This window comes from Venustampulla echinocandica (assembly GCF_003357145.1).
Source record: "Venustampulla echinocandica strain BP 5553 chromosome Unknown scaffold_0, whole genome shotgun sequence".
NCBI lineage: Eukaryota > Fungi > Ascomycota > Leotiomycetes > Helotiales > Pleuroascaceae > Venustampulla > Venustampulla echinocandica.
In genome coordinates, this window is record NW_022474205.1 from 5,230,368 (window position 1) to 5,255,673 (window position 25,306).

The 25,306-nt window shown below is 46.9% G+C and overlaps 7 protein-coding genes across 7 annotated transcripts; 5 read left to right on the forward strand and 2 right to left on the reverse strand.

Moving 5' to 3' along the window:
• Positions 1-1,666: 1,666 nt before the first annotated feature.
• On the forward strand, positions 1,667-3,443 carry BP5553_01620 (uncharacterized protein; the record flags this gene model as incomplete). Its single annotated transcript, XM_032010243.1, has 6 exons — positions 1,667-1,786; positions 1,968-2,023; positions 2,111-2,274; positions 2,335-2,960; positions 3,058-3,189; positions 3,252-3,443. The coding sequence occupies 6 exons, from the start codon at positions 1,667-1,669 to the stop codon at positions 3,441-3,443; spliced, it is 1,290 nt and encodes a 429-aa protein (XP_031874297.1).
• An 814-nt stretch (positions 3,444-4,257) lies between these two features.
• On the reverse strand, positions 4,258-5,544 carry BP5553_01621 (uncharacterized protein; the record flags this gene model as incomplete). The annotated part of the gene is made up of 5 exons (XM_032010244.1): positions 4,258-4,380; positions 4,434-4,815; positions 4,869-4,965; positions 5,019-5,119; positions 5,171-5,544. 5 exons carry the CDS (start codon positions 5,542-5,544, stop codon positions 4,258-4,260), a joined length of 1,077 nt encoding a protein of 358 aa, XP_031874298.1.
• A 1,089-nt stretch (positions 5,545-6,633) lies between these two features.
• On the forward strand, positions 6,634-8,652 carry BP5553_01622 (uncharacterized protein; the record flags this gene model as incomplete). The annotated part of the gene is made up of 8 exons (XM_032010245.1): positions 6,634-6,652; positions 6,703-6,736; positions 6,786-6,849; positions 6,900-7,095; positions 7,148-7,627; positions 7,684-7,974; positions 8,024-8,469; positions 8,587-8,652. The coding sequence occupies 8 exons, from the start codon at positions 6,634-6,636 to the stop codon at positions 8,650-8,652; spliced, it is 1,596 nt and encodes a 531-aa protein (XP_031874299.1).
• Positions 8,653-10,239: 1,587 nt separating this feature from the next.
• On the forward strand, positions 10,240-14,325 carry BP5553_01623 (uncharacterized protein; the record flags this gene model as incomplete). Its single annotated transcript, XM_032010246.1, has 4 exons — positions 10,240-10,379; positions 10,436-10,656; positions 10,709-10,831; positions 10,892-14,325. 4 exons carry the CDS (start codon positions 10,240-10,242, stop codon positions 14,323-14,325), a joined length of 3,918 nt encoding a protein of 1,305 aa, XP_031874300.1.
• An 830-nt stretch (positions 14,326-15,155) lies between these two features.
• BP5553_01624 (uncharacterized protein) lies at positions 15,156-16,256 on the forward strand (the record flags this gene model as incomplete). The annotated part of the gene is made up of 1 exon (XM_032010247.1): positions 15,156-16,256. The coding sequence occupies one exon, from the start codon at positions 15,156-15,158 to the stop codon at positions 16,254-16,256; it is 1,101 nt and encodes a 366-aa protein (XP_031874301.1).
• Positions 16,257-17,640: 1,384 nt separating this feature from the next.
• On the forward strand, positions 17,641-18,966 carry BP5553_01625 (uncharacterized protein; the record flags this gene model as incomplete). Its single annotated transcript, XM_032010248.1, has 2 exons — positions 17,641-17,974; positions 18,035-18,966. 2 exons carry the CDS (start codon positions 17,641-17,643, stop codon positions 18,964-18,966), a joined length of 1,266 nt encoding a protein of 421 aa, XP_031874302.1.
• Positions 18,967-21,312: 2,346 nt separating this feature from the next.
• BP5553_01626 (uncharacterized protein) lies at positions 21,313-24,774 on the reverse strand (the record flags this gene model as incomplete). The annotated part of the gene is made up of 7 exons (XM_032010249.1): positions 21,313-21,585; positions 21,635-22,033; positions 22,080-22,508; positions 22,566-22,885; positions 22,933-23,148; positions 23,454-24,114; positions 24,412-24,774. The coding sequence occupies 7 exons, from the start codon at positions 24,772-24,774 to the stop codon at positions 21,313-21,315; spliced, it is 2,661 nt and encodes an 886-aa protein (XP_031874303.1).
• Between the last annotated feature and the right edge of the window lie 532 nt (positions 24,775-25,306).

Sequence of the window (25,306 nt, forward strand, 5' to 3'; positions counted from 1 at the left end):
CAGCTGGGTGTGACAGTAGTTTGGGAAAGATCTATAAGCATTGAGAGTCCCTGTAGAAGTACCAATAAACTTTCATTGGAGGACTTAATTGGGAGGCTGCCAGGCATACTAGGAATTAAAGACCAAGCAAATCGTGCCAATAACTTGGGGACTGCCTATGAATGCTACCGCTTTAGGGGATCGTTTAACCTCTATGATAGTCTCATTCTCGATATGCCGTTTGTCTTGCAGGTCAACGGTTGACGACCATCTCAAGGATGTACTACTACTGTCCTTGGCCACCGAGGGTCCAAGGTCGAGCGACGGCCCCGTCTCTTTGAGATGCAAATCTCCAACCTACGCCCGAATGCCACAGAGAACCATGAGTGGTTGGCAGTCAAGGGTACTGGGGAGGGGGGGATATGCAGGTCGAGAGCCTGGTCCAACGGATTCATACCGCAAGGCGATGGCTTTGTCGGATCGCCATAATATGACCAACTTCCGGATGCTAGTCTGTAAACCAATTGCTAGTATATCGTAAGATCATCGATCAATACCGCAGGGCTTGACGTTGGTTATCGCGTCGAACCTCGTCGTGAAGCAGACCTCCGAGCGACAGGGGGTATCTACGACTAAAGTAACATTGTTGCCCGGGACACAGGGACCAACCGACCAGGTAGGGAGGCCGGAATAGCATACGCTTACCATCGGAGGACATTCGGAGTTTGAGGCTGTATACAAATTACAATATTGACAGGCGGACCAGAGCGGGCTCCCACTTGGGCTGAATATATCTTCATCATTGTTTGTGAAGTGGCTTCTTTCCGCCTGTAGCTCAGCATTTATGGTGGTTGGATAGTCACGTGGTTTGGCCCTGGGCGGGCCGAGCCATCACTCGGCACGTACCGGCTACACCAAGTATCGGTCCACGTTGAGCTTAAATTCTCCCATGTACTTCACTCGCACAAACCACCAAATATCCTCCTGGTTATCAGGTGTGACAATGATCGAAGGGGCACAGGCCGTAAGTATTGCGATGCGTGTCTCTGAATATGTGACGCCATGCTTTTGGTTGATTTTGTGCTGAGTGGCCTGTTTTCTTCCCAGTGGGTGTTGCTCGTTCCAAACGAGATTGGTAGTCCCTAGTTGGGACTTGGACCTGGAGAGTCGCTACTTTCTGGAAAACGGATCCAGGTGCGATGAGAGAATGGAATAAACCCATATTGGCAGATCCCGACCCCTCCTTGGTCGATGCTTGTTGTTGTGGATATGAATCGCGTGGTGCTCGTCAATTTAGCAGCTCGGAAACCTAGCGGACAGGCTGAGACCTGAGAGCTTCGCGTACGCTTTCGCGTGTTTTTGCGTGTGATGATCAAACCCGTCATTTTGCTGAAGTAACTACTGACTCAGTTAATTGATTTATGGCTTTTGAATGCAGGAAAGGTTATGTCACTAGGACAATGCACGATTTGCGTGGCGTACCTGACCAATGGGGTTAAATCAAGCCACGCTCAAACTCATTGGTTAATTAGAGCAGGTTCAATTTGGCGATGGGGGTTGCCTCAGCCGCATCGCAGCACTTAGCCTCAGCCTCAACCTGCAACCTCCCTCTGTTTCTCATTCTCATCCCCAATTTTCTCTGTATCAATTATTATTGACCTCAAGGCACCGTGTCTCCGGATGCAAAATGGCTGCCCCTATCTCAAAGCAAACAATAAGTTCTTCCGTACTCCAAACCTACCTTGGCAAAGCACATACTTTTGTCAATCAAGAAGACCAGGAATGTATCGAGATCGGACCGGGAGAAGTAAGTCCACATAAGCTACAACTCCTGCTTCCTATTTCTAAGCAATCTACAGCAGCCCGGAGAATATAATTGCACGTCTCCTAAGATTAACCCCAACGACTTACAGAACTGGCTAGACCCATGCAAATTCCGAGTATGGCTTCTCATTCGTTAACCAAACTGTATTAACCGACGGTGGTAGGCTCCTAATATCTCGAGATATAAAGTTGGCGGAGACCAAAGGTTCCTTCGACTCTGGTAAGCACTCGTTCATGCTTCATCGCCAAACCCGTGGACTACGGTGCGCAAATTTGTATCAAATCCACAATCTAAAGTCAAGTCTAGTATATGTCCTCTCAATGTCAACATGAATGATAAGCTTCCAATTTCGTGGGGAATTATGCGGCAACAGCTCGACCTTCTCAACCTAGACGAAACTTATATGTTTGATGAGAACATGCAAGCCCCTCCAAGCTGGTTCGAGGTGCCTCTTTCTGGTGATCTGAAAGGTATCAAGCAGTTTTCTCAAAAACAATGATCGCAGTCCTGACACACACCTCGTCCTTTAGGATATGTGATCAAAACAGACAAGTGGGGCGCAGACTTGACCAATTTCAGCTTGTCAGTCGCTTTTTCCCCATCGACTGGGATGACATGTGCTTTCCTTCACATCCTTCTTAAATCCGACCTAAAGCAGATACAGGACCGGCTTCAGGCGTTGAAATCCATTGCTTGGCATCCCCTACTTCTTCCATTAATTCTATTGGAACAGAGAACGGAGCTCGCACCGCCGGACCTTGCCAAAGTTAGGACTGCCCTGTACAAGATTGAAAAAACAAACGGAACGCACAAGAATTACCAAAAGCGGGCCCGCCACCACCAGGCTGGCTACTACGCCTGGGGAGAGGAAGTGTGGAATCGTCAGGAGTTTGACTCTGCTCCTGGAGATCTCACGTCTATGGCGTCCAGTTGTGCGTTGTTTGGAGCAAAATGCAAAATCAATGAGCGGTTTTTGGACTGGATTGAGGAAATGAACCAAGCATTCTCCATGGTCATTACCAACTCATCAACAGGCAACTATAGTACCTCAAGTTCTATCATTAGTGGAAAGATTTCGACCACCAGGACATGGCTGAAGAATAACCAGGACTGGAGTGCATACCTCGGTCGAAGGGCAGAGGTGCAAGTTCAGGCGGTATGCATTGCGTCTCCTTGATGTCACTGATATTATTGAAATCCTATCAAATTAAAACGTACGGGATATATCAAGATCTAACGGAAGGCTCAAACAGTGTCTAAGTTTCATGGCCCAACGAGACAATGCGTTTAACCTCAAGACGTCAAAAACCGCGTTACGAGACAGTTCTGACATGAGAATAATTGCAAACGTTACGTTGGCCTTCCTTCCAGCTACAGCAGCGGCAGTAAGTCTTGCCCAGCATTTTTCTTCCAGGGTTTGATAAAGTGTTAACATCTGTTCCCCAAGACCTTTTTTAGTACAAGCTTTTTCAACTTCCAGACTGAAGGTCGGATAGTCTCTGGATGGATCTGGTTATATTGTGTTGTTTGCGTCGGCCTAACGGCCATCGCCTTCGTTGCGTGGTATTGGTCAACCCGGGGAAAGGCCTTGAGGAAATCAATGTTTGAAGGCTTTAAGAGGGATGGCTTGCCGCTCTGAGAGCATGAACGCCCTCAGTTGATTAACTCGAATCCTCATAGCTTCTGTATAAAGTATCAACCTGGTTCATGGAGGCTAGGAATAAGGTTTAGTGGAAGGGTATATACCCGAATACGCGAAAGCAAGGATTACCGATATTGAGGTGGATGTATCCATGGGGGTGGGGGGGAGCTTAATGCAAGCAACGGACGCCTAACTTGAACGGCATAGTTACTACTGCGAAAACGATTATATTTTGGGGTTCATGAGGGCACTAGAATAACCTTTTCTGACGAATTGTATTCTTCATATGCCAAGCTCGCAATTTCTTCATTCAAGCCATTCATCCCACTTTTAGCCCACTTTTACGCTAAGGGAGTTGGCCCGGCAAGACGGCACCATAAGAGGATAAGTTCATCGCGCCAAATTAGCCCCATCAAGCTTCGTATTCAATTTCCGTATCAGCAGGAGGGTTTGAAACACGAGTCCAAGGAAACCGGCAGATAAATTTGCCCTTCAGCTGCGATATAACTTGATGTAACAGGCAATTTGAGTTGAAGTTTCTACGCCAGGCTGATTATACTATTACGAGTATCAAGCCAACATTCGCCACAGGAGATACTGACTCACGCTCTCCATGAAGGTAAGGATTACGAATAGAGATGCAAAATTTTGAGAATAATTGTTTCAGATGTTAAATAATTATCTAACTCGAGATCGGGTATTATAATAGGACCAATTTGTAAACAAGAATTTAGTAGTAGAGTAGGTATATATTTAACTGAAATTACATCTAGTAACGAACTAGTGGCCCTGTGGTACAGAATAACTTTCCCTAATTTGGGATGCCCAGAGCCTCCCTCCGTGAAGTAGACGCTGGGTCTAGGTATGGCGTCTCGCCGATAGATGAAGCGCGAATCCCGGTTCGCACTCCGTCGGCAACCAAATGGGTATCGGGCTACTGAAGTAAGCATGTGTTGTCAATAAGGGGTAATATCTGGGGTTTCTTACCGTAGCCGCGTGCCAAACGCAAGAATTGTTCCAGATTGCAGCTGCTCCCTTGGTCCAGTGCATGCGGGCAATGCAGTCGTGGTTTTGCGTAATCAGACGCATGATATAGTCGCGGATCATCTTGTCTTCATAGTCGTAGAGACCGTTGATTTGGGTCACATGCAAACCTACGCCTGCGAATACGCTCTTCCAGCCAGTTTGGCGATTCGTGCGAATGACGGGGTGAACGGGAGCGAACTTGTCACCAACATTGAGTGGAGAGCCGCGGGGGGACATGACGTCGTAGTTTCCAGCAGTGCAGGCAGATTTGAAGACGGGCTGTGCACAGGTGGCAGTGAGACCGTCGAGGAATTCCCGCATTGGGGGGGAGATGCGGTCATAACTAAGAGGGAAAAGTCAATGGGATGAACCACGACACGAATTGTAGAATCTCACATCTCGTAGCCCGAGCACCAAAGGGTATCCCCTCCACTGGCTGGAGTCTCTTCCATCATCAGGCAGCTGAAGTCCGAGGGGCACTCTTCAAAGGTTGCTGGGGGTGATATCAGCCATTGGAAGTCGAGTCCATGAAGAGTATATACGAACCATCGCTATGCCACTCTCTTCGAAGATCTTTGGGTTCCTTGGACCCCTTTCCAGCCATAGTCTTATACAGAGCTTTTGCCGCCTCGGAATTGATCACGTATCTAAAGTCAAGTCAGCAAGTTATAATTTTCTCACAGAGGCAATAAACTCACATGTTTTCATCAGTCTCGCCATTGCCCATTGGGATGTTGCCGGGGTCGCGGTAGAGAGGGTGGACATGGAGACCGTTTTCCTTGGGCCTCCCACTTAGTTTGCCAACCAAGTCTGTAAACTTCTTTAAATCATCGACGGACAAGTCATCCTGGTTTGCCCTGAAGAAGACAACTCCACGCTCGCTGATGATCACAGCAAGATCACGAAGTTGCTCCTCAGAATTGTCGGCATGCAGGATGTCCCTTATCCTGGCCTTGGTGTACTCACGGCCAATGATAGGGGTAACATCCACATATTCGAGGTGGTCGAGTGAACCGCCGTACTTCATGGGCTCAAACTTGAGCTTGGGAGCTTCTGGGTTGGCTGAAATCATGTTTATCACGTGTTTGGGCTTGACGTTGATAGGAGGTCTGAGGGCATGCAACGCTGGCTGTGGTTTCCCATGTCATAACTCCTGTTGTTATATTATTATAATACTTTGCGGAATCATCCTTCCGCCAATAATGACACCGGTTTGTGGGGTTCCGATCTGCCGAGATCCGTCGTCGTGGGGCATAGCTCGAAGCTCTCATCGCAGTGAGGGGTAGTAGGACGGAGTCGTCTCGAAATAGAGCTGTGGATGGAGGGGTCGTGGTATGTAATCCAGGGGCTTGGGCGTGTTGTTGTTGATTACGGGATGTTGCCCAACATCACGGTGGTTCGTGATCTCTCCTATTCCTTACTGCCGTGGACAGCGTGGCGAGCGTGGCTGACAATACGGCGCAGGCGGAGCGTAGCGTGTCCCTAGCTGCCCCTAGCTCCAACCCCCAGATTCCCGTTGCGGGGGTGGGGCACAGGCCTCACTAAGTCACTTAAGCTCTCTAGAAGGATATGATACTCGACTTAGCACACTAGGCTGCCTGACGTTGGGTTTTAGTTGGCTATCGCCTGGGTTAGCGGGAAGGTAGCCTCTGCAATCTCTCTTGTGGGATCTTTCCGGGCTTGTATTCCAAATGATTTGAGATTTATCGACCTTGCCGACTGGCGGTGATCTGCTAAGTCTGCCGACTCGATGACCAGCCGCTTCACCAAAAGACATAGAACTGTCTATAATAGCTATACAGCCCCACATGCAGCCAAGAGATACCTACCTAGGTAGGCAATGAACTCAATTCTGTTGGCGCAGAGAATCGCAAGAAACCTATTGTCAGCAAACACCGATGTCGGGTCTGGGGAAAGCATGGGATCGGCCCTAGGGGGTGCCCTGCTTGGCAATTTGCCGGCTCTTGCAGAGAGAGGTCCATCTGATCCATAAGATAAGCTTAACTCCCAGTCTCGTCTTCCCATTTACCAATACAGTAGACTCATTCGAAAGGAACGAGGAACAACAGCCAAGATGCGCGGCGTACCAATTTCCTCCAATCCGCTCCAGCTGGACATGAAAAGTCACAGAAAATGTCTTATTATCTGTTTTTTCCTGACCATGGGCACCTTTCAGTATGGTACGTGTAGTTGCGATATTTGATGCCACGCATATTAACCTGCTCTGCAGGGCTTGATTATGCACTTGTTGGAGGCTTTCTCTCGTGAGTTCTACGCTATACATGTTGCTTTCTGACCTGACACGATATTTAGCATGCCTGGTTTCCTCAAGGTCTACGGGTACTACTCGCCCGAGCTTAAAAAGTGGAATATTGACGTATGATTTCAATTTATGAGATTCAACTCCATACTGATTTTATTTATTAGCCGACCGTTCAACAATTGATCTCCTCCTTGATGACAATTGGAACTTTCGTGGGTTCCCTATTGATTGGGCCCCTGAGCACCAAATTTGGACGTAGACATGGGCTATGGGGTGCAGCTGGCCTCAACGCCATTTCGACAGCTATTATGCTTAGTACTACCAGTGTGGCAGCACTCTATGTTGCACGTCTTATGCTCGGTATGTGCTCTCATGCCCCTTCCTTTCACTCGGTATTAACGACGATTGTTAGGCATTTCGGTCGGATGGTTTTTTACCTTCTCTCAACTCTACGTCCATGAAGCGGCGCCAGCCCATCTTCGCGGCATCGTGTTTGGTTTCTACCAAGTTATGTTGTCCGTTGGCTCCATCGTCGGGGCTAGTGTCGACTTCGGAACGCATAAAATCCAGTCCAAGCGTGCTTACCAAATCCCTCTGGCTATCTTTTTTGTAGCCCCCACCATCCAATCCATCATGATCATCTTCTTTCCCGAGAGTCCTCGCTGGCTCATGGTCCAAGGCAAAGAGGAAGAAGCGGAGAAAGCACTTCGCAGGCTTCGAAACAAGGATATCGACGAGCATGAATTCCAGGCCGAGTTCAATGAAATCCGTGGTTCTACCAGGGAGCAAGTTGAAAACAACAAAAAGTGGCTATTCATTGAGATGTGGCGTGGTACCAACTTCCGACGAACTGTTCTCTGTCTCGCTGTAGTCTGCTTTCATGCTGCTAACGGTATGCTATTTGTCCATCTTCCTCAAATAAGACAGTGCGCTGACTACAATAATTAGGATCTTCTTGGGTTAACATTTACACTACCTATTTCCTGACTGTTTCGGGAGTCCAAAACGAATTTGCGATGTCCGTCATGATCACATGCATAGGACTCCTCGGCTGCATTTTCAGCTTGGGATTCACACGTTTTGTTGACAGACGAGTCGTGATCATCATTGGCTGTAGTGCCTGCGCTCTTTGCCAGCTATTTATGGCTATCGTTTGGACTATTCATCCGGGATCCAAAATAGGAGGACAGTGTGTTGTTGCATTTATATCGCTCTTCACGTTCTTCTATGTTGCATATTGTAAGTTTCCTTTTCCACCTATTAGTCCCTCGACTCACACAGTAACTAGCCCCGACGGCATGGCTCGTAGGAGGCGAAATCCCCAACAACCATCTCCGCCCCTTCACCTACGGCATGGCAACCGCATTGAACTTTGTCGGAAACTGGCTCGGTACATTCACAGCGCCATACTTCATCAACCCAGCTAAGCTTGGCTGGAGCGCCAAGTACGGATACATCTGGTTCGGCACGAATTCGCTGCTCGTTCTCTTCACCATATTTTTCCTTCCGGAGACGCGTGACCGAACTTTGGAAGAAGTGCACGAGATGTTTGAGAACAAGGTTCCGACGCACAAGTTCAAGACTTATGTCTGCACTGGGGTCGAGGCGTTCGCTGCTCAGGGTGTGGCTAAGGCTGATATTTTGACTGAGAGACATCCGTATCCAGCTGAGAAGGAGGCGGTGGAACAACTTGAAACCCGGGAGGAAGAAGTCAAGGACCAGCCCAAAAAGGAGGTATGAGGACGCAGTATTTGATATGATCTGTTCTTGCGGCTCCTGTTACTCTTTCTCGACGATCTTCTTGTGCTCAGGATACCAAATGAACTTTCACTACCCTAATATTCATTATAGTCATGGAGAAGTGACAAGAAATATATGACACCTTTGTCTTCCCCAAGCTCACAAAACGATCCATGATTTATAAAGTATGTCGAATGACTCAATTAAAGCCATGGCCTTGACAACAAAATAATGTAGAGATTGGGAACTGCCTCAAAATATGGCTCTAGTCGTCGGTAAGGGGACCCCGAACACTCCAATAATAACCCACCATCTAGAGAATTGTATTCAGACCTTCGCATAACCTTAACATCATGCAGTATACCAATTTGTGGTACGTGTTCCGGTTCCTACTCGGTAGTGCGATGCTTCTTCAATACATGACGTCGGGATTCGAGGGAGATTGAGACAGCTTCTAGAAGTCCAAGGAAAGGTTAGCACTGTTCTCGTCATATTTCAAGTACCCTTGACAAGGATATTACTAACCGTATTCCCAGAGAAGACCGGTACTAGCAGGACGAGGTCTCATCTCAATATCTCTATGATTTGCGGTGCTTGGATTCATGTCTTGTAGTTGACTTGGACTGATCTGATGTTTCCTACCTGCGAAAATATTAGCTTCCTGCAATGTAGATTGAGGATCTCAATATCAGACCTGCATGTCGACGGATTCTCCTTCGTCGAGCAATCCAACCTAGTACAAGAAGGGTAGATGGAGCACAGGTGACGAGCAATGTCACCAGTCCGATTATTGCTTCCGGCGAAAGATTCATTTCAAGAAAGGAGATTCTTAAATATCCAATCACCTCTCTGATATTTATGTCTACAGAGCTAGACAGATTGGTTCGTAAATTTTTGGGGACCACTAGTTAGATTTGAATCTGGAAAATATGCCGCTTTCAAAGTGGGAATAAAGTGCGCATCGCCAGAGCAATATATTTCATATGTTGGAAGCATTCAACAAATACCACATTGGCCCTAACAGTGGCAAATTTGATGGTCGCTTTCCTACGCCACACCAGGGGATTTTGGAAACCTCCAAACAACAGTTACAGTACGAAGTAATAGGCCATAACTTCAAAAGCCGCCAAGACTCTGGGGCGCGTATCGGGTTAGGGTGAGTCGTTGACACCGCAATTTTAAAAGCATAAGCAGGCAGGCAGAATTTGGGATCAGCCAATTGCTAGGTGTCCGACGCTGGGGAATACACGCAAGGGACCGAAGTGAGCGATTAAAGTGGAGTCGCATGTCTGTTCTAGTCCCGGTATACATGCAAAAAGATATTGGGAGCATCCAAGTACGTTGAATGTTCCAAACTTATCCGCCGAGTACTCAGTGCAGGAAGATTTTGAAATAGACCAATCACAACTTCTTGGGCGATGCATCATGTTGCACCCGGGACCGTACACCATATGCATCGGGCGCTCCTGTGAACGAGTGGCAGGAGCTGAAGAACCATGGCTGCGGCTCCAAGTCCAGATTTTGGGAACCACCAATAGCAGTGCAGAGTCTGGCCCCAGACATGTCGTGGCGTGGCTGTGGTGATGGTGCCCGTGCATGGCCTTGGTCCTCATATCTTTAAGCCGGGTCGGTTTTCTCCAAAGCCAACAATCAACTGCAAAATCTTGCAAAAAATTGCAATCGACAATTTCAACGCTGCAATCCACCTTCGCGACCCTTCATTCAATTCTAGCAGGCAATCAAATCCGCTTTCTGGAACCCACCATGGCTGGTTCTGCCGATTCTCAAGACTGGGAGCGATTCAAGAATGTTATACGCGCTCTCTACACTGCGAAAAGCCATAAACTCGAAGGACCTGATGGCGTGATAGAACGAATGGAGAGTCGATTTGGGTTTAAACGGACGTAAGTAGCATTGAGCTGAAGACTCCTTTCCAAGACATTGTGTTAAGGTCGCCTAGAAAAGCACAATATGAGAGGCAATTCAAGAAATGGGGATTTCAGAAATACCGGACAAAAGAGGATTGGAAAACCATGAATCAAAAGATTGAACTCCGGAAAAGAAATGCCACAGAAAGTAATATCTATTGCGATGGGGAATTGATGTCCAACAAGAAACTTCGAAAGGAGATTTCTCGCCAAGGTTATATGACATCCACCGAACAATTCATTCGAGCCCAAGGTGGGTATCTGGCAGTATAAAAATTCGATCCACATTTATTAATAGTCCTTAGAACCACCCCCCCAAACGCCTCCTGGATTTGACATTCGCACCCCCACCGCTCAGCCATTATTCAGACTAGTGTTTGAAAACCTACCTATACTTCAATTCCAAGCAAAGATACAGCCCTTAAGTAGTAAATAATAGCCTGACCTCCTTGAAATCTCCTTATGCTAACGATTGCGACGTATAACAGAATCCATCAGGTCTTTCGATACTGGGTTGTCAGCCCTCGTACCACTCTTGGGAAACGCTCATCAACCCTACAACAACAAATCCGCCCTTCCAATTATCGAATCCCTCCTTCCCAACTCAGCCTTGCTGGATGAAGTATGCGCAACGGGGCTTGCAATAGAACGAGTTGATCAACTTGGCCCTGTTGAATTCTTGAACCTGTCAATTTTCTTGATCTCGAACAACTTCCCTGGCAAGGCCAATCGTGAACAATTATGCAAATGGCTCAAAGACCATGTCAATCCATCTGTTCTCAAAGCACTCTCATCTATGGGAGGGCCAACCGCGGATGCACTACTCGAGAACCTCTTTCGGTTTGCAGTTGAATCTGAAGATATACCAACTGTCAAATACCTGATCAAATCAGGAGTGAATCCTAATGGCCACGCATGTCGACATTCATCAATCCCTGACGACCTGACCCCTTTGCAGTTGGCTTGCATCCTAGGGAATATAGAATTAATTCAAGAACTGATCCAAGCTGGATCGAGCATTGACCAACCTGGGACTGGGTGGAAAAGTAGTGCACTGGTACTTGCTATCATTGGAGCGAATCTCAAGAAGGAAGATCATAATATTTACTGTCAGGGTGACCAGGAGCCCAAAGACGACATGGCCTCCGAAGAAAGCCACCTCCTCAGTCTCACCAACTCTTTGATTGATTCAGGAGCGGGTATCAACCTCGACGATACTGATAAGTCTTGTCCAGCGTCCCCGAGATGGCCGGGACATCACCAATATCTATTCGACCCAATAGCTTCAATCACGAAGGTTAGCCATTCGCCGCTCACAGTAGCTGCTAAATACAAAAACATAGAGCTAGTTGATTTTCTCATAAAAAAGGGTGCGGATGTCAAGTTCCGAACAAACTACAACACTTCCGCTATTATCGAATGCTTCGATGGCTGCAGTGATATGAATTTATTCACAGATTTCAAGATCAATTTTAGCACTGGCGAGACAACCCCGCGATCCCCTAAGCCTGTCCTGCCATTTTCAGGCTGTAGCTTGTCCAAATTCCATACCGTGGTTCGCAGTCTATTAGAGGCAGGAGCAAATGCAAATGACCAATTCAAGCACTGCCAGTCCAATTGGCGCAGCGAGGAAGAACATCATTATGGTTATAATTGCTGCGAAACCTACACAGTCCTTGATCTAAGTGTGCTCACAGAAAGAGTGGAAGTTGTTGGTATGATGTTATATGCCGGAGCAGGCCCGGTGACAGAGAATTCAATGGAACGTGCGATTAGTAAGGGGGGCCTTGAAATGATATGTTACCTTTTAAACGCTGGTGCTCCTCTCTCGTCAGAAGCAGTAAGGGGCGCAATGTTGAGAGGCGGCAATGTCCAGTTTATAGAGGCCCTCCTTGCGAAGCGACAAGATATTTACATGAAAGAAGTAGTGTTTGTTGAGGCATTACGGCGAGGGGACGTCTCTGTTCTCGACTACCTCTTCAAGGATGAAACTTGCAACAGTCAAGACTTTATACCCACATCTCTCGAATTGACCGAGGCTATTCAAGAATGTTGCCGCTCGGGAAATATTGACGCCCTTCGCCTTATACTTGACAAGAGTTCAACATATCAGTTCCCAATTTCTTCCTGGTTTGGCAAATCGCTTATTATCGCGGTTTCAAAAGGTCGTGACGAAGTAGCAGATGCCCTTTGTTCGGCCGGTGCGGATATCAATGCTATACCACTATTGCTCGCGATCAGGAAGAAGAACAAGCGAATAGTTAGGAATCTCATTAGCGCTGGCGCAAGGTTGAACACAGAATCTAAATGCCTAAGTTGCTATGGATACCACAAGGTATCTGGAAATATCTTGATTTCTGCTATTGAATGGGGTGATCGTACTGTGATTGAGGATCTCCTCCAAGCAGGTGCAAACATAGACGCTTTAGGAACCTACAGTGAGAGGTGGATCACTAAATGTTGCTTTAATAGCAACATGACACCCCTCGCAGCTGCCATTTTGGCGAAAGATTCGAATTTAGTCAGGTACTTGATTTCTGCAGGTGCTGCAGTCAACTTCCCGCGTGATTGTATGCCTACTTGCATAGGTGTAACGCCCCTCGTTGCTGCCATTTTGACGAATGATTCGAATTTAGTCAGGTACTTGATTTCTGCAGGTGCTGCAATCAATATTCCGCCTGATTGTATGCCTAATGGCAATGGTATAACGCCCCTCGTTGCTGCTATTGAGCAGAAGGATTTAGATTTGGTCAAATATCTCATATATGAGGGTGCTGAAATCAATAGCTTGTCTGGTTTTATGGGCAATAATGACACATACGTAACGCCTCTTGCAGCCGCTACTTCAATTGGATATTTCGAAGTAGCTGATTCTCTTATCCAAGCAGGGGCAAATCCATATGATGACCGAGCCTTAACCGCAGCAACTAATGATCTCAAGCTACTTCAACTACTTCTTACAGCATTGCACAACTGGGACCAACCAAGCGACAGGTGTCAGATAGGAGGTCGCGCACTCTATGAAGCGGTTTGGAATAATGACCAGGTCATGGTCAGGGCTATTCTTGATAGTCCTCTTAGGGATAAGATATCGACTATATGGCTTTCATTTCTTTTGCGTAATGTCATCTGCAATCATTATAGAAATTTGAGTATCGTACGCATACTGATAATGTCAATTGCGGACCTGAATCTCGCCCTACCATCTGAGGAGGGGCACAATTTCGCATCTAGCCTTTGGGAGGCGGTCGAGCATGGCAATCGACAAGTAGTCGAAATCCTGCTAGAAGCAGGGGCACACCCAGATATAGCAACTTGCGACATAGCATACTCGCCAATGCAGCATGCTGTTATTAAGGGAAACCAAGATATAGTACAGATATTCCTCGATCATGGGTCCAATCCGGATGCAGCTTTACCACATCGCAACAAAAGCACACCGATTCCGATTGCAGTTGACAACCAAGACATGAAAATGCTCAGGATCCTTCTCCAATACAACTATAATCCCAAAACTGTCTTTGATGACATGAAACACACACCTTTGCAAACGGCAGCCCGGGATGGGAATAAAGAGATGGTTGAACTCCTGCTCGAGCATGGAGCGGATGTGAATTCGCCGCCGCCTAAAAGGTTTGGCGCAACTGCGCTACAGTTTGCCGCCATCAATGGCTTTGCTGGAATTGCCTATCTCTTGTTGCAGAATGGCGCGGATGTCAACGCTCTGGCCGCAGAAATTGATGGTAGGACAGCATTAGAAGGAGCGGCGGAGCATGGAAGGACTGACATGGTCCAATTACTCCTTAATGCTGAAGCAAATATCTTCGGAGATGGACAACCACAATATGAAAATGCTGTCAGAAGAGCGTCCGAAAATGGACATCATGGAATTCGGCGGTTACTCGAATCATATCATGGGTAGTTGTGATTGAGATATTATGGTAATGGATCTCAACCATTCATGATTATAAATTTGGAACGCGGAATAGGTTAGGTGGAACGGGAAGGGCACTCAAATTTCAAATAGGACTGCAAGTTAATAGCTCACACTTCAACTTCAACTACACTCTTCTCATATCAACGACATGGAGCCACTAAAATTATGCAGCTGCAGGTTAGTTGTGGCCGACACATGCGAACCAACTATAGGAGTAACAGGACGCCTGGTCGCGCCACCTTTACGTAGCCCCTCTAAGCCTCGGCGATACCACATGGGTAACCGGAATAACGAAATACTAGCAGGAGACTCGTAAAGAGTAAGCACTTCCATAAACTCAGTGTACAGTAGTAATTGAATAGATTAGATTAGATCATTACTAATTAATCTAATCTAATTAGATTTAATTAAAATTATTTGATTTTTAGCTACCTGATTCATTAATAGGGACCTTGACACTCGACGGAAGCTAAGAAGCTCTACGGGAGACTTGTAAGGGGTTTTGCTAAATCGAGTAACCAGTGTATTTCGATGAATATACAGGCTTTTATTCTGTCGAATCAGCTGCCATTTTAGGTGGGGCGTGGGGCAATGCCTGACGGACACATCATGGGGCACAGTATTCACTGGCTACCTTTGGTGGTCGAATTCTGTTTGTCAGCCGAGCGTGTACCATGTCAACTCGCGGGTGTTGGTATTGGTGTTGGTGTTGCACCTATATTAACAGGATCCGATCAACGTCGACGAAGGAACTCCCAGCCGTCATCAATAAGCACTATTTGCAAACAGAGAAGAATAACATTGATCTTCCTCTCATGGACGCCATGGTTAAATATCAACCTGGAAAAGGTCTCTGGGCCTTGGGTGCAGTCATAGTGAACGCCGTCCAGATACCATTTTGGCTTCTTTGGTATGCATTCCCATCGAATCGTCAACATCCTCAATACAGCTTGAGACAAGCTATCGCGACTGGAGCTCTCAGAAATTCTATTTGGCACTTTTGTATGATCAACCTCTCCACACCACTGGTCCTGAAGCCAAAAGGCAAAGAAAAAGAATTTCTTGTCCCCATCGCACCGTCTTCGAAATCAGGAGTGTACGGGGGAATCTGCGACGACGAACATATCAAACCTACAACCGTATGTGGCTATTGGTATCCATCGCCTTACATTGCTAGCGAGGATAGAAACAAGAAGGTGGTGCTCCATTTTCATGGCGGCGCCTTTGTGGTTGGAGACTGCCGTCCTGCAGACTCTGGATACGCGGCTGGTCTTCTCACCGAGAATATCGGCAAAACGCTAATGGTATCTTACCGGCTTTCTTCAAACCCTGGTGGTCGTTTTCCTGCCGCACTTCAAGATGCTGTCTCGGCTCTTCATTATCTCCTTGATCTGGGTATTGATTACTCCAATATTGTTGTTAGTGGGGATTCGGCCGGTGGCAATCTCGTGGCCGCACTACTGAGGCATCTTGCGGGCGTGGATGAGCCAGTCCTTGCCGCAGCGCTTCTGTGGTCTCCGTGGGTTGATCCCGCGACGAGCGTTAAACCCGAAACAATACTTCGTTCCTTACACCGATGGTCCGACTATATCCCAGGGGAGTTTGCGACCTGGGGAGGACACGCCTACTGCCCTAAGGATGGACCAATTAGCATGGAAGATGGATGGATCAGTCCTAGAGCGCATCCATTCCACACAAAGACACCGATATGGGTTCAAGGATCCGGTCAGGAGATTTTGTTCGAAGAGATCACTGAGTTTGCGGAAGGAATGAAGCGTGTAGATGGTAACAACGTCGCCTTTCACATAGAGGAAATTGCAAATCATGACATTCTATTGCTTGGAAACGTCACTGGATTTGAAAAGGAAGCAGAAAACGCTGCGAAAATGGCGGCTGAATGGCTAGATCGACAGTAAGGCCCAAAGTATATGGGGGCTAGGTGTATGGGCTCGGGTTGCCAGCTGCTGATTTTGCTTTTCTCCCATCATATTTCTTAGTTGTTCTGATGCTGGATTTACATTTTCAGCTTCGTATTTTAACGCGTTACTATTTTTGAATTGATATTAAATATCATATCTTAAGACCAATAAGTGCTACAAATATACTTGTTGCCCAATACGAAGTGCAAATCGCTCTATTTAACACTTAAAAATCGACCTAGGTTTGAATTCCGATGTGGCCACAAGACCAGAAGAAGACAAAAATACTAGATCTGGATATTTCTTTTTCAGATTGTAATCTTTCATCTACAAAGGAGCCTACTATGTGCACTTCGTGTTTATGTAAACGTATTTCGAAATTTCGAATTGTAAGTTTACGGGGGTATGTACTGCTCGAGAAATATATGGCATGGCGTATTATTGGGGATTGAGGTTGAAATGAGCTTCGCTGGATAATTGTGGTGGGTAATCGTAATAACCTCTCCCCAGAATCCGTCTCACGGAGCGAGCAAGGAGGCTAACCGGCTAGTATCCATCCCAGTGTCGCTGTGGACACAAAAAGCGGCATTGAGTGCTGTGGACTTTTAATGTTTTATTTGGCTTGGAATATTTTAAATCTGTACCGCCTTTTCTGCTGTAATACCGGAAGCTCTGTCAATGGCTCAAGGAATTAACTCTGCGATCTTGGCTTTGTCAATTTTATGTCTAGACACCACCACCGTCTGAATTACCACCAATCTGGGGGTCATTATTTTATTGCCACGAGCTGTGATCGAGGTTTTGCGCTCCAATCCTTCGTCCCGCAGCTCGCACTTATGAAGAAAAAAGCTCGCTCGTATCATTGCTGCGGTGTTTCTAGCTTCAGAACATAATTTCGGAAAAATCTTGAAGAGTCCGAGCCACTTGCGGAGGATATAGTTGATGGGTCAATACCAACTTTGAAACGGTATGTTATTGTGATGCGCGAAGGAATCAGTACTAATTCATCAGGTATTTGGTGCCTGTATCAGAAAATGGAAAGTAAAGACTGATCTCAGTAGCTACCTACTGGACAACCTGCAGTACCTACGTACCCTTTGCGACGTGGGGGGAGCATGTTGGCACCGGTGGGGACCGTGGGTTACGTGTAATATGAGTGTTGGTACTAGGTAATTTCGGCTTGCCAACAGAAGTACATGTACGAGTCCGTACTGCAACCTCGCGGCCGGACTACATCTCGCATCCTTCGGAAAATCCAACAACCGGGCCGGCTGCGTCTCTCATAAGCTCTAACAAACCCCTCATAAGGAAGGTTGAGCGTAGACAAAGTTTGTCTGTGCCATTCCGCGGCTGAAAACCCAGGAGTAGGACCAGTTCGATCATGGCTCACAGATATCAATTCGACCAATTTCCCGTTGAGGTCATCCGCCGCATTGCCGCCAGTGGACCATGCAGCTCTGCAATATCTCTTCTCCTCACTAGTCGAAAGTTGTACTCTGCTTGTAGCGACTGGACAGTCTTTCAATCCCTCATCGAGAGCAATAGTAATGGAGGACGCCAATGGAATCTAGGAATGTCGATGTTTCGCCCAGACAAGGTAGTCTGGGCAAGGTATGCGTTCGCGGACATGCGGGCAGCGCAGTTCATGACTTATGCCACCGATTCCTCACCAGAAAATGCTTCTAAATGGGCTCCAATGCTGATGACTCTTCATCGTACGTGTTCCTATATACACTAGGGTTTTCAACTAACCTGTCAACTCACCCGAGGACTAGACCCGCTGCTTGAGTTTGAACACATCAAACAGCTATCAATGGGTCTTCGCAGCAGCCAACCCCAGGACATACTTCTCCTTCAATTTTGCATCACGGCATGTTCAATGTCTCACCGAACTTTCCAACCAGGCTTCGATAGCGATGAAGAGAGAACCCTACTCTATGCTTCCTTACTCGGTCATGACCTGGAGGGCAAAGATCCTCTTGACCTTCCCAGAGTCCTCTCAAACCTCCAATATTTCCCAAGCATACCAACAAATGGCTGGCCCAGGACCCATAATCCAGCAACACCGCTATCCCAACTCCTCCTCCTAGCCTACAAAGCACTACCACTTATCTACTACAATTTGATGATAGCGATCACGCACAACAAAGTTTACGTGCTAAAACCTCCCACTCATACCCCTAACCCCCCACCACAGCCCCCAGCACCGCCTAATCATCTCCCTCCCACCGCCATCCACATTCCATTTACGTCGTTCATGAATATACCTTTACCATTTTCTCTCAAATGTGAAGAGGACTTCACGACCGCCCACCTCCCAGCAATGACACATCCATCGTTTATCTCTGACGGGACATGGAAAGGCTACACCCTCACAACCTGGGATGAAGGACCAGAGGTAGGAAGATTCGACATTCCTATTTCCAATGTCAAATTCCACACCCGCACCTCCCCCAACGACTCCAATATATTAGAAATCTGGTGTGAGAAGTTGCACAGTGAGATGATGGGTAGGTATCGCTTCCGAGGGACGGTGGAGAGAGATACTGGGAAGATGGAGTTGGTCAAGTGCTACGATCCGGCTTATATCGATCTCCCGCATCAGGCGGTTATGACACCTTTTGGAATTATTGGGACGTGGGGGGAGCGGAATGCAGGGAATTGGTTGTGGCTGTGGAAGAGTGGGTGGTGTGATAGTGAGGAATGAGAAATATAGAGAGTGGATCTCAAAGACGAGATGAGGTGTGGCTGTGATCTCAATAGGAATGTGCTTACTTGGTAACTTTAGAAAAGGGCGCCTTTTGGAGGACAGACTGATTATATGGCAAGAATCTCCATTTGTCCTGAAATATGAACTGGGACTCAAGTCTAATCTGATTGATGGCCAGCTTCACAACCTCTCTGAAAACTAATTGCAGCTTGTTCTTGAGGATGTCAAGTCAGACATCCATTATGTAGCTTATCTGAGCTTTTATTAGATATGAACGTTCTTTTTACCATATTAGCCTAGTCCGCTAGGAGTAGAGGAAATGACTTCCCTCCCTAGCGTAGCAAATTAAACTTATTTGCGTCCCGCTCTATCGCCTGAGCATCGTTGTACGTAAGTCGTAGTCTCCCGATCAAGTATTTAGCTGTCATCGCTCCTGTCTCCATGCATAGTAGTAAACTAGGTTGAACAACCATCTCGGTCTAGCAAGTACACTTGGCTATCACTTCTGCTCTCGATAGTCAGGAGAGCTCTGGAAACACCCACATAGCTTAGAGTCACCGTGCTCTTATGTAGTTACGTAGCTCCTAAGTTACAGCGTCTGTAGTAGTATAGGAGGGAGTACTTAAACTACCTATGTACTTACGGTCTAGAATTGCTCTGTAGACTCTGAGCTACATGGCGATAAACAGTTATTCCGCGAGGAATGTCTATCAACCACTAACATGACTTCGATGATCCCGGATCTATAATGAGAATGGCAGTTTTCGCGATGCAGTTGTTTCACTGATGTGAAACGAAAGTAGAAATTTTTAAATTAAAGATTAATGTTAAAAATGGCTGAATCTTCCTCGACTTTCCCAGATTTCAGTACACGTTCTAAATCAAATAACTACAATCAAGCATTCCAGAACTCAGTGAATAGAATGTTAACACATGCCGGACCTATAGGTTTTAGTTTAATCATATTATAGCTTACATGGATAATGGTGCTAATGTGCTTACTATTGCGTGACCTTCAACCCCGGACAGTGTGGTTCTATTATGCAATCGTCCAAACATGAGTCACTTGTTGTTACAACTGCATTTTAGCTATAGTAATAACACGTTGAAAGGAATAACATCTCCTTGCATAAGGGAAACCCTAGAACAGCCTCTAACTTATGGGTTCTACAAAAGAAGGTACTCTTTTAGACAGGCGCCTATTTAAACAGAGCAACTTGGTAAAGGTATATAATAAGAAGTCGGCGCTTAAGCTAGGCAGCGCCCCTGACTGTTTTCAACCTTAGGGCAACATTTACACAATAAAACCCGCCTTTTTGCAGCCAGTGCTAGTTTCGCATGATCGGCGTGTCCATGGTAGCTTCCCTTCATCCTGTCAAGATGAAGCAATAACCCACTCTTTAAGCGAATGGCCCCCTTATTCCCCCAATTTCCAACAACACCCGTGTAGGAGACAGTTTGTACTAACGCTACTACTAAACAGAGTTGTAGGATTTTATACATACCTTGAAAAAAATTTGAACAGAGAATATTCAAGCATTAACATACAGTTGCTGATTTTCAACCTTCTCGGCGACCTACCTCTCTCTTAGGAGCCAGAATGCATGATGCAAACAGACAAGATATAACGGAATCGAGCGAGAGAAAGTACTCAGTGGTGAAGGTCACCAAGATTCCTCATATGAGAGCTGATGAATTCATTTTCACCGATCAACGAGGACTTAAGAGGTCGATTAAAAGGTCGGATTGGACGAGAACCACCTATAATGAACGGACGGCATGGGTCTATCACGGCGGAAAGACGGCTTATGTTACTTATTCTAAGATTTCGTGATGGGGCATGAGGGCACTGGTTACCAATGTCCATCGTTCTGTAACTTGTGGTATCTCAATATGTTATCCCTATTCTTGGAATTTACTTCTGATTTATCGTACTCGTGTCCGGTACATTTCGATAATCTCATTCCCACGGCGAGACTACATCGTAGAATTATGAAAACCACCACGCAATAGGCTGATAAATTCCATTAGCAAGTGATATGTATGATCAAGCCGAACAGCCTACCTTTTCAATACTAAAGTCGTGATGATCGGGCCCTGTTGCTACTTCGGCCTTACCTGCTGCGAAGCTGACTCTGGTGACAATTTGATGGCGTTTGAATTTTTCAGTTGCGAAATAAATAGTATCAACGTTTGGCTCACTATAGTCATAGATGCAAGAGTGATGCGAGGTATCGGACGGATACCACTGCCCAAGGACCGTAGACAGACCGTTAATGTAGTGTATCAATAATCCAGTGCAGCGGTTGGTAATACGACACAGTTCAACCCTCTTGAGGCCGTTCAAGACTGCGACTGACAGGAATTCCGCGCAGCAATTGTGGGGGAAGGAATGCCCCAGGTAGCATACTGTGGCGTTAGAGGCGGGTCTACCTGGGATGTCGCATCCGAAGTGACGGCGAGCCTCGTGATTACCGGAGATATTGGAGCCTCATAATAAAACCCCGAAATGCACCCCTTGCTTTTTAGGAGGATCCACTTATACTTATCCGTCATAACCTGCTGCGGTAAAATATGTGACCCAAACGAGCCAGCCCTTCCGAACGTTGTTTGAATCTGGGTGAATAGATTAGTAGCCGACGACTCTAGTGGTAGGGGAACTGACTCTTAATGTGGGTATTGCGAGTGCTGGACTAGGTAAATCGAGGGTACGAAGCCAGGCGTATACGATTCGTTCCCTTGGGTGGAGAGAAAAGTGTATGGCGCAGCCCTTCCGACAGCCCGACAGATGTGACGTTTTGGTGAAGTGAGCTTCTAAGCCAAGGATACCGTTGCCAGTGAGGTAAATTGTGAGACCACTAACATATTCATTGCCTTGTAATAAGGGTAGGTACCTATAGAATCGCTTTCGAGGCGCCTTATCCGGGCGGATAGAGCCGATTATATCTCGCTCAAAATCAAAGATCGCCGCATCTGGATTAACTGAAGGAGGACTGGGATGATCCCACAATGTCTGATCTGCTGAAAAAGACCCTGGGTCGGATATGCTCGTGCAGTGTAAACCCTTCCTTGGTTAGCTATAATTCGTGGCGATCGTGTTGTCAACTTACACTGTAGTTCCAAAGAAGCCGGGATACCGTCCCTTTTATAAATCCAAACCAGACGTGGCCCCTATCTGGAACCTTGCCATGCCAACCAGTGTTCCAACCAATGCCGAGTACTTTTATTGCGCAGATACCACCGAGACTTTCAGCAAAGATTAGCCCTGTCACGGACCCAGAAATCTTATCTTCACTTTTGGAAGCCTCCATGTTGTATAACTCTTGAATATATTCAATACCAAAAACTGAGATCTTCTTGATAGATAAATGTGGCTCTTGCATCGATAGTATCTTGCGATCGTTGAAGCAATTAAGAGAGCGAGCAAGGCGTGTGGTTTCGCCCGCCACAAGCACAAAAGCGCTGTAGGCTGTCTGGAGACCCACATATTCCCAGATACAGAATCTTCGTTCTATTGGTAGCTTCAACATAGAGGATGGCTACAGGCTAGGGGAGGAGTTCTCAGCGTTCGAGACAAGGGTTTTAAAGCCACCTACAGGGTCGAGTTGGCCATGATCTTGATATATATCCCCGCATATGGAAGCGCCCAACGTGAGGGCTCTAATGAGCCTGTAGAGTTCCAATTTGGTTAAATCACTGACTTTCCACATAAGGATTGAGTAGCACCAGTCGTGGAAACAGAAAGCGGTTTGGTCAAGTCGACTGTTTTGACGGTTGAGTGTCTGGCGCAAGATGGTGACCATGGGGATTCGCCGATGCCCACTTACAGCAACGTCGATCTCTTCAAGAACATCCCCGAGGGTGGCAGGGTGTGTGATCCCCATGTTAGTTTGATTATCTGGATAAAAGCAGATTTCTGGGAGAGTCAATAACTGCAAAGCGAAACATTGGCTGGAGACATACCGGCGCGGAAATCAGACTGCCAAGAATCAAGGCCTCGGAGCCTGGCAACTGGAAATCTCAAACGGCATAGCCCGCAGTGCTCAGTGCTGAAGAACTCTGGCGGCCCCATACTATACAGATGATGGGGCTCAGCTGGATTGTTTCTAGACATCGAGGAGGTGATGTCGTGTGTCTGTAAGGGAACGAGAAAGGCGAGATTGCACTTAGGCGAACTTGCTGTTTCATTCGTTAGTTGTCTAGCTACCGTAATTGGTAGAATCGGTCCATTAGAGACCACATCTTTCTGGGGTGTCGTGTGCGACTTTTCTAGGGATATATATCTCCCCAAGTAGAGCACGTGATGGAAGCACGAGATAGTTCCACGTGATCGGTGAGTGTGAGTAGGCGCACGTGCGGGCATCGCGCCAGAACCGTCACAAATAGCATTAGTCATATAAATTTGGCTGGCAACAAGTTAGTCGAAGATTGGACAAAAACGACGTATTAAGGGTATATTTACCGAATCTAGACATGTCATATACAAAACAACGGAGCCTTTCGACTAGCCACCCAAGATATCTGGACCTGGGCGGCCTCAGAAGCTGCCACGACTTTGGCGCAGCCAGGCTCCTTGTGGGGGTCGAACTGGTCTCTACCGTCCCTAACCTCTTGCCAGAGTACGATATATCGCAACGCCGGGTAGTGCGATTTTTTATTTCGCACAATCTCGCAGAGCCAATCGCTAAGTTCGCCGCCTCTAAGATTTAGTTTTTCCGGTGGAGTGTCCTCGAAAAACGAGGCAAACGGGCACCCATTGTAGAGCTCGAGTTGCAACTCTTCCAGACCGGCGGGAAGAAGTTCGGATATCGTAGGGTGCTCATTGCCTCCGAAATGGATACGACGAAGTGCTTCGCGATATCTCGATATGAACAGTACTTCCAAAGCAAGTCCAACACGTTTGAACTTAGGATATACCCTTAGCTTTATAGCCTTTCGACTAGCACGACCGCTAGCAGCACCACTATTGAGGTATAGTTCCTCTAGTGTTTTACGTTGAGGTCTCAGGATTTTGACGAAACCTCCCGCCGACAGCGGCGCTATTAGATACGGGAATGAACTATATTCAAAAGGGATGTAGAAGTGAAAAGTCTTCAACGCCTTGGGCCACTTCAAGATCGAAACTTTATGCTTCCACGCCGGATTCTAGTCATAAAACAACAAATAGGTGATGTCTGAGCTTTGAGGCTCTAGGGAAGACAAAGGCGGAATAAACTGATTCCACGGCGGAGTGTGTTTAAATGAGAGTGACTCGAGTCCAGGTATGCAGAATAATGAATAGATTGGGGCTGGGTCTCTGAGGTTGGTGACGGGCGTCGGATGTGCACATTGCACGTGCAGGGATGTGAGAGGGGAGGGACATATAAATGATAAAGGGTATTCTGGTGGACATAGATGTAAGAGCGGCAGCGAAGGTGCTAAAATCTCTAATACTCCGCGGACCTTGTCTTCAATGTCCCGAGTGCGCCATTTGAAGCTTGCGGCCCTGATGCTTAACCGGAGAGCTTGTGATTCTAAGACAGTGCGGAGGAAAAGCGAGATCTGGTAGATCCTTGAGTCTCCGCGAGGGCAATTATCAAAGGCGGGAAGGGGTTGGCGATGTTTGCTTGTCCAGTCCGGGAATTGCAGCTCCTTGTGTTCTCGAGACTTTGGGGGCTCTGAAAAATGAACAAAACGGTAGATCATGGCGTTTGCGCAGCGATTGAACTGTTTGGATAGCCTGGCAACGGCTGGGAGCGAGTCGTGGCGTACCTGTCCCACGATGGCGAGCAGAATCTCGTCTGGGAGATTCTCAAAATTCGCCATTTGGAACCTGTTGCTGATGTGGTGCGGTTTGGTCTGGTTATTCAACTAATTCTCGTAATTTTTTTAATAGAGAAGGGTTATCAAAAGAACAAGGCCAACCGGAAGGGGAGGCATAAGTGGTACGGATAGTGGTGGTGTTGGAAACTCTCTACGGTATATGACTTTGTACGGTTGTCGAAGTAAAGGGATGGAGAGTGAATAAGCGAAGTTATTCCTGGCTCGGCTAATAGCAGGGTCACGTGATGAGTCATGTGTACCCCCCTACCCGTCCCAAGCTTAATCGTCGCCCTATGGTATCTGTCGCTCATAGCCGTGTATTCACTCCAGGTATAATATAATCTCAGAAAGCCAAACCAAAAAGTGTTCCCCTTTTCATCACATCTCTAATCCTCCTCGCTTGCCTAGTAAGGTACATGTATCTCCTTGGAGAATGCTTTGTCTCACCAACCCCTCATGACATCGCCCTCGTCTCGTATCTCCATAGGCTATTGGCCGGGTGGCGAGACGGCAAGACGGCGCGCCGGCGAGAATC